The sequence below is a fragment of the Eurypyga helias genome, unplaced genomic scaffold (genome assembly GCF_000690775.1).
Source record: "Eurypyga helias isolate BGI_N326 unplaced genomic scaffold, ASM69077v1 scaffold26874, whole genome shotgun sequence".
NCBI lineage: Eukaryota > Metazoa > Chordata > Aves > Eurypygiformes > Eurypygidae > Eurypyga > Eurypyga helias.
Window position 1 is genome coordinate 34,759 of NW_010246033.1, and position 13,050 is coordinate 47,808.

The following is a 13,050-nucleotide window of genomic DNA, read 5'->3' on the forward strand; positions in this document are numbered from 1 at the left end:
GAGGGTGGATGGTTCGGACATGTCTGCAGTCCCACAGGCATGGCCAGCCAGCCTTTCTGTCGGTGACCTGTTTCTGAGCATCCTGGCCTGGTTTATGAAAACGCACTGTACTCTGCACTGCGTCCTGGGGTTGCTGTGTGAGGATGGCACGAGCTGCAGCAGAACAGTGATGCTTATTCATTCAAACAGTGAAGGGCTGGCTGGGGCTGAATGAGCTTGTCATTGTTGCTGCCCCCGCTGACAGACAGGGAAACGGGAGAAAGAGCGTATCCCAGGTCCAGTCTCTCATTCCTGACTGTCCGTTTGTTTTATAAACCATAACTGCGACAGCACGAGGTCGTGGTATTTATTGAATCATTCATATAGTAGGTTTTTAGGGACAGATTCTTGTTTTTTGACTCTAAACCCCTGATAAAGTTGGAACTGAAGTCTGCCTGGCTTCCGAATTTTCTTGCTCTTGCCTCAGCAGTAATGAATCTGAAATCTGAGGGTCTGACTCTTGTCCCTTACTAGCACAACCCAGCAGTTATCTCTTTGCCTGGGAGAGTCCCAGCATTGCTCCCGTGTGCTGAGCTGCTCTTCACACAGACTAATCGAACCAACACCAAACCCCGCCGGGGTGGGCTCCAGACGCAGCGCCCAGGCAGTGGGGTTTTGGGCAGGTTCCTAGAAGCCCCGTTGTCAGTGCCGAGCAGAGGCCAGAGGGGAAGGGGGGTGCTCCAGGGGCTCAGTGCGCTGCTCCGCAGAGGGCACTGGCCTTGGGAACATCCCTCACCTACGAATTCTGTGCTGCAAGGCACAAAAGTTGACTGGGCACCTTAAATAGCTAAGGAATGGTTTCAGTCCTAGGTCCATCAACCACAGGGACATTTAATTGCCTAATGCGTTAATTAGCTAAGGTTCACACATATGAGGTGCTGCTAGCTGGGGGCAGAGGTGGTGGGGAAGCTCTTTCCTGGCACTGTGCCCTGCTACAGAAAATCCTTGTCCCCAGGACTTGTGTCCAGCCTGCAGAGCAGACAAGTGGAGGACCTCAGGGCCGTCAGCTCCCAGGCGGGATGTTTTCCTTGGGGCCACTTTGTCCCCAGCTTCCATCTCTCAGGTGGAAATTAGCACTTGGAGGCTGCCCAGTTGCTCTTCCCATGGAATCCCATGGGAAAGCGGGAAGGTAGAAAGCAGCAGACAGAGCTTAGTGACGCTTAAGGAGCATTGTCTGGTTTGAGCACAGCACTTAGATACAACAGGGTAACAGGGGTCAGAGCAGTGCCGGTAAGGAATAGATGGATTCCACCTTAGGGAAGCAAGGTACCCGATGGAATGGGAGAAGGAGCGCTGCCTGAAGCTCTTCTGACTTCCTGCGTGTTGGACAGGCTACTAGACATTGAAGGTAGGAAGTATCATGTAGTTCTTACCCTTGGAATAATGCACTAGCATCGGGGAGCCCCCCATGAGGATGCAGGAATAACGTCTGCTCGCTTGCTGCTCCAGAAAGGGGAAGGTGCGTATGCTCCAGCCTTCCCTATAGCCGTACCTGAAGGCTCACATGAAGCTTCCCTGGGGTTTTGTGGGGTCTCATCTCCCCCAGCTCAGCCAGCTTGGATCAGGATGATGATGGCGTGGGTATCCTGCAGGTCCATTCCGACCAGGACTCGCCTGTGCTCAGCTGCTTGCCGCAAGTGTCCCTCGGCTGCACACTCCTGCTCTGGGGCTTTTTTGACAGCAGCTAGGTTTTCTTGCTGTGCAGCACAAGGGTGCTGGATCCTGTTAAGAGCCAATGTAAAACATGCCAACACAAGAATATCCCCAAAACATAACTCTGTCTGTAGATAAACTCCTCATTTTCCTGCCGAAAAAAATGGCAACTCTAAGATTTTGACCTTAACAAGACAGGCATTGCAAGAGCCACGATAACCTTTTTGGTATGTTACCTAGGCTCAGACAAGCAAGGATGGAAATGGATTTGCTCTGGATCTAACTGTAAGGGGGGTGGTTGTTTAAAGATAATAATATTAGGAATGCAAATTATCCTACAAAAGCTGGTGGTATTTAAATACGATTTAAATTCATTTAGCGTTTAAAAAGAAAAGTAGAAAATGGCATTAAATTCAGATGAGGATGAGACTGTGAGTTCTGGAGTCAGAATTATTAAATGCATCTACAGAATGGAATAGGAGGTCTGGCTGGTAATGGATTGTGAAAAGAGTTCAGGGTTTTAATAGATCATTCCTTCAGATCATCAGCATGGTAAAGCAGTAGTTAAATAAATCATTTGACATGTACATTTGCTCATATATTTTAACTAGCTATAATGAGCAGGCCCTGTCAGCTCACCTGGACCCGTGCAATAGCTGCTAAATCACTTGAGTGAGATTTAGTAACTCCCAGCAATACTGATGTCCAGAGCTGCAGGTGATAAATGGCGTGACATCAGGGCTAGCTTGAGTGGAACACGGTGCAAGGCCTTGCAGCAGGGATGAAGCTGGTTGGCCCCGGTAAACCCCACCGGCCGTCAGGGAGCTCTTCCCCGTGACTGGTTTTCAGTGGATGCGACCACCCCGTGCCCTGTTAACGGGACTCCTGAAGAACCCATTGTCCCAGTTGGGGGTTGACTAGAGAAACCAGTCCCTACTTAGTTCTGCGGGGCAGTTACCTGTCTCTCCCCGCACATCAAGTAGGGTCTGATGGGCTCTGGGGAGAGGAGAAGAATCCTCTTTCGGTGCCATTATACTGGGACTCTATTGCTGTGTTGGAGTGGGAATTAAGGACGGAAAGAACCTGTTCTTTTATATTAGATTATACTGGAAATGTTTATAGCAGAAAAACCCTGCCTATTAAAATGATGCCAAATTATACGGGTTATTTAGGACACACCAGGCACCTTTCTTGTTATTCCAAGTTGTCCCCTGAACTTGGAGCTAGTTTAAACCTATATCCTTTCTCTTCCTCCACTCACTCTCCCAGCAGGTGGAGTACTTCATAATTTGGGAAGAAACTCATTAATTTTTTTTTCCTTTCTCCTTTTTTTCAGGTTTCTGACAGATGTGACTATGTCTTTGTCAATGGGAAGGAAATGAAAGGCAAAGTGAATGTCATAGTTAATTTTACTTACCAGCATCTGAGTGCTCCTTTAGAAATGACAGTCTGGGTTCCTCGTCTCCCGCTGCAGATAGAGGTCTCTGACACAGAACTAAATCAGATCAAGGGGTGGAGAGTCCCGATCATCTCTAATAAGAGGTAGGTTTCATTAGAGGATGTTCATTCTGGGCTGTGCACTTGCCAAAGACCTGTCAGAGCCAGTGGATCTTAACATGCTTGTTTGGCCTTAATGCAATTCTGGTATAAATTTGAAGGTCACCAGACATTTATTCAGTAGGCTCCTGCGCTGGACTTATGAGGGAGATGGAAACTGCAGGTGGCAGGATCCTACACTGGAAATGAATTTCCTTTTATAGCGCTAGTGTCTGCGATGGAAAGAGCCAGTCGGTCAAGTTAGGCACGATGTGTCATGGGGGCAGCGGGAAGACACCGACAAGGACCAGCTCTGGCAAGGCTGGTCAGCCTCCAGTCTGGCTGGTGGGTCCTGCCAGTTAACTTACTCACTGCTAACAGTCACGGTTAGTGCGTACTTGTTTCGTGTTGCTGTAGGGTCCAGCGGCGCTGATCAGTGTCCCAAACTCAGGACAGTGATACAGTAGGGCTTTGAAGGTACTGTCTGTGCCCACAGGTCAGTGGCGTGTGAGTGACAGGACAGAGGATGGATGTAGGCAGGTCTGGACTGTTGGTGTCTGCTGTCAGTGTTATTAAGAACCAGGAGAACAAATTGATAAAGTTGGTACTTGCTATTCCCACCTACCCATGAAGACTTAGTTTAGCACCATGTTTCTTGTAGGATCACAGCAGAGAGATGAGGGTTTTGGTGGGGATGTGATATCAGCCTGAATGCTACACAGAAAGGGATGTGTGTGTAGGTGCAGGCAGGGAAGGTTTCCATGGCAACACAAAGATGTTATGGGAAGATCCAGAAAGAGAAAAGTGTGAAGGTCCTGGAAGTAAGGACTTAGCATGGAAAATAGTGAGGGATATTTGGAGAGAGCGAGGTGGCAGCAAAGCTAGCAGGCAGGTGGTGATTCTAGCAACTCTTTTGGAGGCAGCCTGCAAGTGTCCCTTAAGGACAAGGGAAACAGGACAAAAGGGGTCAAACCCGGTTGGTTTCAGAAATACGCTGAAGGAAGCAGCTCCAGCAGAGCAGCGGGGCAGGGAGACGGCAAAGTCTCCTGTTCCAGCAAGCGGGCAGCAGCCCTGTGTCAGCAATAGCTCTCAACCCGGTTAATTTCAGAAATGTGCTGAAGAAAGCAGCTCCAGCAGAGCAGCAGGGGCACAGGGACGGCAAAGTCCCCTGTTTTAGCAAGCGGGCGGCAGCCCTGTGTCAGCAATAGCTCTCCTGTTGCAAGCTCGCCCAGCACCAGTTTCAGTTACTTGTTATTTTCTTGCTGTCCCACAGACCAGCCAGGGACAGTGACGATGAAGAAATTTCAGAAATGTGCTGAAGAAAGCAGCTCCAGCAGAGCAGCAGGGGCACAGGGACGGCAAAGTCCCCTGTTTTAGCAAGCGGGCGGCAGCCCTGTGTCAGCAATAGCTCTCCTGTTGCAAGCTCGCCCAGCACCAGTTTCAGTTACTTGTTATTTTCTTGCTGTCCCACAGACCAGCCAGGGACAGTGACGATGAAGAGGAGGATGAACGCAAGGGAAGAGGCTGCGCCCTCCAGTACCAGCACGCACTGGTGCGAGTCCTCACGCAGTTCGTCGCTGAAACCGCGGAGCCCAGCGGCCAGCTCAGCTATTTACTGGGCTCCGACTGGCAGCTCGACATCACCGACCTGGTGAGTGACTTCATGCAGGTGGAGGAGCCCAGAATCGCCAAGCTGCAGGATGGACAGGTTTTGATTGGGCAGGAGCTTGGAATGACGACAATTCAGGTAGGGAAAAAGAATTATTTTTCCTTTTCCTCCATTAGCCCACCCCCTTGGGAACAGAGGTAGTGATGGGGTGTACAGCAGCCTCTTGCGTTAGCCACAGAAACTGGAGCTGTGCATTTTTGAACGGAGCAGGGTTGCAGCAAGGACTGGAAGGTGCTGAAGAGATGGTTTGCTCTTCTTAGCTTGTGCCCTGAAGTAATGCAGGTCACAGTTGTAGTGAATTTAGTCCAACCTGTATACTTGGAGGCTGTTTCTGGTTGCTTTTGCCTAATGCTTTTCTTGAACCTGGAGCCAGCGTATGGGCTGTCACAAGGCATGCAGCTGATGAAACAGTTCGGTCTTCTCAAAGCCTACGCTGGCAGAGCGAAGGGTGACGTAAGATTAACTAGGAACTGAGACTGGAATGCATCCCATGGGATCAAATCCCTGCATGCCTTGAAAGCTCCAGGAGTCTGTTACAAAATATAAACGTTAGGGTATATTTCAGAGTATGCACAAAGCCATAGTAATAAATGGCACTTGTAGAATGACATGGGAAGAATAATTAGTGACAACTAAGCCATGTTCTCCAGGGGTGCCGCTTTGGCCTCATCAGTTCCAGCCAACACGGCCAAGAGGTGGCCTGTAAACGCCACTGCAGAGTGTCCCCACTCTGTGCCTCCCCTAACCCTGTGCATCGTGTCGCTGGGAGCTTTTCACAGATAGCTCCTCCTGCTGTGCAGAGAAATTGTGGCCTTGAAAATGGGGCCCCAGAAGAGAAGAAAAGGAAAAACAAAAAAAGAGAGAGAGCAAGGTTCATCCACTGGTAGTACAAAGTAGAAAAGGTGTTAACAAGCACTGGAACAGGAAAAAAACCTTGTTTCTCCAAACATGCTCATCATCCCAGGCTGTCAGACCAGAAAACAACCACCGCACCTGCCGATAGCACAGGCTCTCGGGGCTGGGGTGATGGGATTCCAGACCTTTGACTTTGTGTAAAACCTGTAGAGATTTTGTGAACGGCTTTCCAGAGCACTGGGCCTTACGGTGCCCCAGCCAACGCACATGGAGCTGCGGAAAGAAAGATCCTGGGGGAAAAAAGCTGAGCACAAGTAATATTTAAAGAACTTCTCTTATAAACTGCTTCAGAAATGCTCTGTGCTCCGTATGGATCATTAAATTCAACTTGCTGCTAATGAGCATTTTGATGTCACGTCTCAGTGCACTGACCTCCGCGCGCTTTTCTTTAACCAAAGCAAGTTTTCTGTCAGTTTTGTATTCAGTACCATGACCGGTTATTGTAGCAAGACATTGACCTCTCTATAGGATAGAAATAAGTGCCATTCATTGGGTGGATTTTATATAAATCTACAGATTGCATTATATATATGCTATCTAAAAGCATCAGTAATAAAATAACTGCATTTCACACAGACTACGTTTACAAATAGTTAATACATCTGAAACAGATGCAGTCTGCGTATGACAGAGGTGTGTGGCATAGCTGATTGCACTTAGGTTGGTAGAGGATGGGTAAGCACCCCATTATTGCAGAAGGGTTATAAAATGTGACTAGCCATTTTTTAATCGTATTTTAATAGTGTCTGTCTGCTAGGAGTAACTCTGCCCATCAGCGGGGGCGTCGCTTGCCCGCATCACAGCAGCTCCGTGCAGCTATGCCGCTTGGTGCCGTGCGGATGGGCTGCGGCTGACTTCGATCTCCCTTTCCAGATCCTGTCCCCGCTTTCAGATGCCATCTTGGCCGAGAAGACAGTGACCGTTCTGGACGAGAAGGTGACGATAACTGACCTGGGGGTGCAGCTGGTAACTGGACTGTCACTCTCTCTGCAGCTCAGTCCGGGAAGCAACAAGGCCATCTTTGCTACAGCGGTAGCACAAGAACTGCTCCAGGCTCCAAAGCAGGTACTCTTACCCACAGGTACTGTGCTGTGGAAGGACACTGCTCTGAATCGCCAAACCCAACATCACAAGCTGATGGGATCAAGCAGGTTTTTAGAAATAATATGCTAATAAAACAGTTTTCTTATGGGCACTTTTTTCTGAAGGCCATCAGGTGCCCCAACAGACAAAACAGCACCATGTGGAAACCACCCCAGTCACCAAAGAGCCATACCCCATCTGTCTTGGGTGCATCCCAGAAATAACACAGACAACCAGTGACCTGCCAGAATTAAGCAGCAGAAGTCCCTTTACACACACCCTTTCTGTCCCATCCAGCACCTACTAAATCCCAGGACACGTTGCCGATGAGGTTGCCAAGTTCAGCCTCCAGCCACAGGTATCCAAATCAACACTTCGAGTCCATCTTTAAATGAGAAGGTGTTTTGCATTGTGCCAAACTCTTCTTCCTTCACTTTCTGGGAGCGTTTTAAGAAGTTGGGGACCATCCCTTTCGTTCTGATTCATTACTGGGCGATGAGTCACCATCTTGACTCATTTCCTGATTCATGATTTCAAACCCGGTCTTTTTCCCTGTTATTCTTAGTCCCTACATTAGGGAACCAGCAGTTATCAAGGACTTCTGGACTTTGCCATGTCCTCATCAGTCCCTGTTTGGTATTAGTCCTTGTGCCTCTGTCTACATTTGAAATTTAAGCTTCTTTTTCAACCCAAATCCATCAGGCTGGGACTGACATTGAAGGTGCACTGGGCTCTGTACGCTTAGACACGTTCTGAGCTTTAAAGGTAAATGATTATGACGTGCACGTTGGAAACCTGGCCAACCGTTGAGATGCTTTAACTCGTCATAGGGTCTGAGCCTTGGGACGCAGGATGAGGAATAATGAACTGCTGTCTTTATGGGGTGATAAAAATCAGGCTCCCACAGTCTTCCAGGAGTTAAAAAATCAATGCCAGGCAGCTAAAAATAAGACCAGTGAGCTAATCCGTTGCTGACATTGGGAGTTAAACAAATTACCTTGAAATCAGCCCAAAAGCTGGGGCTGATGGCATTTAGCCCCAGCGCGCTGCGCAGCGCTGCCATTCCAGATCCCACGAATGGAGTCTAGATGGGTCCCTCTCTGGATGCAGGGCTAGAGCAGGGTTGGGTGGGGAAGATGGGCACCTTCCACCCTTCAAGGACTGACTCCGTTTGAAAGGCGCCTGGTTCCTTCCATGATTTTCAGAGCGCAATCCATTTGAAAGGCGCCTGGTTCCATCCCTTGCTTCCATGATTTTCAGAGCGCAATCCCTGCAAGCAGAGCAATGCAGAATCACCAGATGATTATGCCGGTTTAAGCAACACCGTGGGAGGATGAGAGCCGATGACATAAATTCTATGCGGCCTTCAAGAAATATCCAAAGATTAATAAACACAAAGCTGGGATTTATGACAGTGTCAGCCAAGTCTTAGGGCTCTGTCCTGAAATAGAGACGAAAGCAAATCTGCCATTGAAGCACGGGGAGCTTTATGGCTGTAAGGATTTCGGAATCAGGCCGGTAGATTATGCACAATACAGTCCCAAAAGACTGGAGGCTTTTTCTCCGTGATCTGAGCAGGTGAACGACTGTGTGCTAGAAACAAAAGATAACGGTAAATATTTATTCTCTCTCTGTGTTGAGTTAGGATGTAAATACCAGCTGGTGGAAAAACTGCTCCTTTAAAGAAACAAGACTTTCAGAGTCATGCTTCAGCGAGTGCGGTTGTTGATCCTTTGGTGGGGTGTTTGCTGGTCTGTTGGGCTGCCCCGTGCAGGATGACCCCAGCTCTGACCAGACAAGAGCTCACATCATTTTAGACACCGAAGAATCCACTCCAAGCCAGGAGTCTTTCTGGTAGGGATTCTCCAGTGTCTAGTAAGGTGCAGGTATCTCAGCCCAAAGAGAGTAAGCCAGGCCATCCGAAGCAGGAATTAGATTCCAGGAGAGCAAACGGAATTCTGTCTGTAAATGATTTATGTGTGAATGCCAAGATTTTTTTCAGGTAGCACAACAATTTTTGATAGCCATTTGAGAGTCCCTAGGGGACCTGACTTTCAGAAATGCATGAGCACATGTTTCCTGAAATCTAAGAATCCTTTAAAATGTTTCAGGGTTCCCGGGAACGCGGCACACATGCACGCACGGAATTAGTACTGGGGTCTGACCCATTTACATTCAGAAAGGCACCATGCACTCTGAAGTACGCAGTCTGCGTTGCTATGGCACAAGATTAAACCTCGTTATTGTCTTGCTTTTAATTGCTAACAAGCATGAAAATTACCCTGGCCCTTTCCTAAAGGAGCAGCGGATTGGTTTCCTCTGCTTGTGCACAACACTTACTTTATTTGAGAGAGAAAACTCAAGGGCTGAAGCTATGGAGCCATGCATGGACCTATCTGCTGTAGCAGGTATTTTTTAACACGTGTTGTGTGTAACGAGAGGAGACTTTGTATTTTAAGCAGTTTAGCAATAATGTAATTTTTTTTTTTCATTTAAATATACAACAGTAAATGATCTCAGCCACTGGTAATGCTTTCTGACATGCAATTTATTACAGTGCTGAAGTAGATTCTGCAGAGCCCAGGGGATACAGCTCCTTTAAGCGCCTTTGGGGAAACGAATCATGCTATCAATGAGTGCTTTAAACTAGTATTTCTCCTCACATCTTGGCAAGATATTAATTTTACTGCTCTCCCTCTTTATTTCTGGTTATATAAACGGTGTGAGGAGGAGGGAGGAGACCAGGACAGAACATATTTTCCTCGATGTTTATTCTGAGTCTGCGTGTATTTGTTTTATGTATTATAGGAAGCAGCCATCAGCTGCTGGATCCAGTTCAGTGATGGATCTGTCATGCCCCTGGATATTTATGACTCCAAAGACTTCTCCTTGTCAGCCACATCTCTGGACGAGAAGGTGGTCTCCATTCACCATCACCCCAAATTCAAGTGGCCTGTGATTGCTGCTGAGACCGAAGGCCAGGGGACACTGGTGAAGGTAGAGATGGTGATCAGTGAAGCCTGCCAGAAATCCAAAAGAAAAAGCATCCTGGCTGTTGGAAGTGGTAGCATTAAAGTGAAGTTTGGGCAGATCAATGCCAACCCCAACATCAGTGACAGTAAACACAGGGGTGCTGGTGTCCATCTCGACAATCATGCCAGCGACCGGCATCAGAAGACCACTTTGCAGGAGAGGGCGGGACTAGATGGCCAGTATTACAGCTCCTCGGTGGGCCATGAGCCAGGCAAAGGCACCACCACCCAAAGGTCTATTTTAAGTAAAAAAGAAGACAGAGAAAGCCTCCTGGATGATGACAGCCACCTGCAGAACGTCCTGATAGACTTCACAAGCTTCCCTGCACAGGTGGATCTGACAAGCAACAACGGAGGCTTGGAAGAGAATGACTTAATCCAGACCCCCAGGGGACTCAGCGACCTAGAGATAGGAATGTATGCTCTCCTGGGAGTCTTTTGCCTGGCAATCCTGGTCTTCCTTATCAACTGTGTCACCTTTGCTTTGAAGTACAGGAACAAGCAAGTCCCCTTTGAAGAGCAAGAAGGCACGAGCCACTCTCATGACTGGGTTGGGCTGAGCAACAGGACAGAACTTCTGGAGAATCACATCAATTTCTCATCCCAACAAGACGAACGTATCACAGCCATTGACAGAGAAGTCGACTACGAAGAGAGCAAATATCTCCTCGACACAAATGCCACCAAAAATAGTAATGGACAATCTTTCAGGTCTACTGAGTCCACATTCACCGAAGGGAAAGAACAGAAAAGTGAACCAACCACTTCTCCTACCTCTAAAAGGAAACGGGTTAAATTCACCACCTTTACCACCATCTCCTCTGACGACGGGTGCCCAACTGTCAACTCAATCTTGATGAGCAGTGAGGATGACATTAAATGGGTCTGCCAGGATATGGACCTGGGGGAGTGCAAAGAACTTAAGAACTATATGGAGAGGTTACATGAAAATGCGTAATGAGACACAAACGACACTTTGGTTTGGTTGGTTCGTTCGTTTTTCACTCACCTTCTGCCTTTAATTTTGGGTAGTGGGGCAAAATGATGTGTTGATAACGAGAATCAGCTGGCAGGTAGTAACTCAGTGGAGCCCCAAGAAGCCACCCAAAAGCAGCTGGGAGAGCAGAGATCCCGGACACCTCTTAAAATTCAAGTCTTCTCTGTGCTCAGAGAGGGAAGTGAGAGGTGTGTGTGGTTTTTTGATGCATGGTAACGTGGAAAAAACCCTTAGCAAAATAATGCGGTCTCATTCTCTGAGCTTTCCCAGGCAATCAATAAACATAACAAACTCCAGTGCAGTCTGGATATTACAATGTTCATGCAGCTCTACTGTTCAGTATTGCAAGCTTTGGTTAAAAGCAAGAAATTGGTCTCAGAGTAAATGGATCCGCGAAGAAGGCATGTCATTCAAGCCACACACAGAGAATATCCACCCAAGGACATTAATTTAAAGCTGACAAAAACCAAGTGTGAGCAAAGCAGCTCTCAGAGCTGAAAAGTCAGGAGTTTCCAAAGAATCTGGAGCGGGAACAGGAGTAACTGGGCTGTTTACAAACCAGCATGTTTGCCTCCCAAGCACTGAGAACGGACACACGCTGAAACGGAAACTGTTGAAGTAGATGCCAAGGTAATAAACGTTGCCAGCCGATTTTCATTATTTCTTAATTTGTAAAACAGGAGAAGACACAATCTACACTGAGAATGTCACTCTTAAAGGGGAGGCCTGTTGTGGGGAGTTTGAGAGAACAGGCTGTTTTTTAAAGCCTGCTTTATTTGATTGTCCTGTTTCAAATTTGTATTCCCAGCCATTTCCCTGGAGCGCTCCCCATCTGGTATCCTGAGGGCACTTCCTAGCATCAGCCAGCTTTGGCAGCACGCAGTTTCTTCCTTGCCTTCCACACGCACTCCATGCTGCGCTCTTGCCAAGCACGGACACTCGCTACCCCTCTGGCACCCGCTTTACGTGCCGTCATTTCCCGCAGTTGGCCACTCTCACGCGGGCAAGTGTAACTTGTGCTGAACTCGGCCACCAACAGCAACTGCCTCCCTGTCCCCTGCCCCCGAGCGGTCAGGCTGTTCGGTTCCTTCTGCTCGTGCCTCTTAGGCCCCTGCTAGGCACAGGAGGACAGGGGCAGGTCAGGAGGTGCTGCACATCGGGCATTGAGCAGCTAAGCTCGGTAGATAACCTTGGTTTCTCCCAGAGGTGATGGTTATCTTTTATTTCCTCTGATAAGGGTGTACATATGGTAGGATTTCAGTGATTACCCTTTGAATCCCATGTGCCCTCCAACCCGTGGCATTTTTTGTGAGATCCGAAAGCAGTCTCTAGTGACCGGTGGCAAGGTGCCAAAGCACTAATGGAAATCCAGCTTATATTTCAAGTTTTCCTTTCTTTTCCGGAGTGGGTCCTTGCCCTCCTTTCATCATTAAGTGTCTTTCTGTCATCGAATCTAGGTTGCTCAGTTTAATACACACCTGCCCTCCCACAGACACTTAGATTGAATCCCTCTATATGTAGAATGTACTGTAGATTGTAAGAATGTAATATATATATTTATAAACATGCCAACTGTGAATAAAATTTGCATTTTAGTGGCTTCATCTTTTTTCCTACTCTGAACGCCTCTTTCCTATCCCTGTCAGAGCGTTTACCCTAAAAGAGACTGGCAGCAATATGGAAACTTGTCCTTTGATGAAGCGGTGAATTAAGGCTCTTGGCACGATCTAGTCACCAAGTTTTACATCGTGCGACGTCGGGGGGGAGAAGATGCAACATCAACAGCATGTTATGCTACGAATGTATTTGCACCGAGTCACCCCTCCCAGCTTCCAAACTGTTTGCAAATACACCCACGCGCACATTTCTAGCCTGAAAGCCTGGTGTGTGAGGTTCTGAAGATTTGGCTGAAAGCCTTTGAAGGCAGATCTGAAAGAGTAAACAGGGCAAACGTGCCCCAGACCGTGGAGATCCTCGCGTGTAGGGTGGTCTCCGCACTCGCAGCGGCCGGGGTTAGGCAGAGAGGACAAGGACGTGGGGCAGGAGTGAGCCCGGCGGCACAGGGTCCCAACTCCGGAGCAGCTTTGGAGCTGTAACTTTGAGACCTCCCGGCAGGTCCAGCCATG

The 13,050-nt window shown here is 48.1% G+C and overlaps 1 protein-coding gene across 1 annotated transcript in view; it reads left to right on the forward strand.

Moving 5' to 3' along the window:
- Positions 1–10,885, forward strand: part of TMEM132D (transmembrane protein 132D) — a 32,964-nt gene extending 22,079 nt beyond the window's left edge. The window contains exons 2-5 of the mRNA XM_010150271.1: positions 3,029–3,234; positions 4,702–4,975; positions 6,686–6,877; positions 9,704–10,885. Of these exons, the coding sequence (XP_010148573.1) occupies positions 3,071–3,234; positions 4,702–4,975; positions 6,686–6,877; positions 9,704–10,885 (1,812 nt within the window). The 5' untranslated portion in view covers positions 3,029–3,070. The remainder of the gene's footprint in view (positions 1–3,028; positions 3,235–4,701; positions 4,976–6,685; positions 6,878–9,703) is intronic.
- Positions 10,886–13,050: the final 2,165 nt, after the last annotated feature.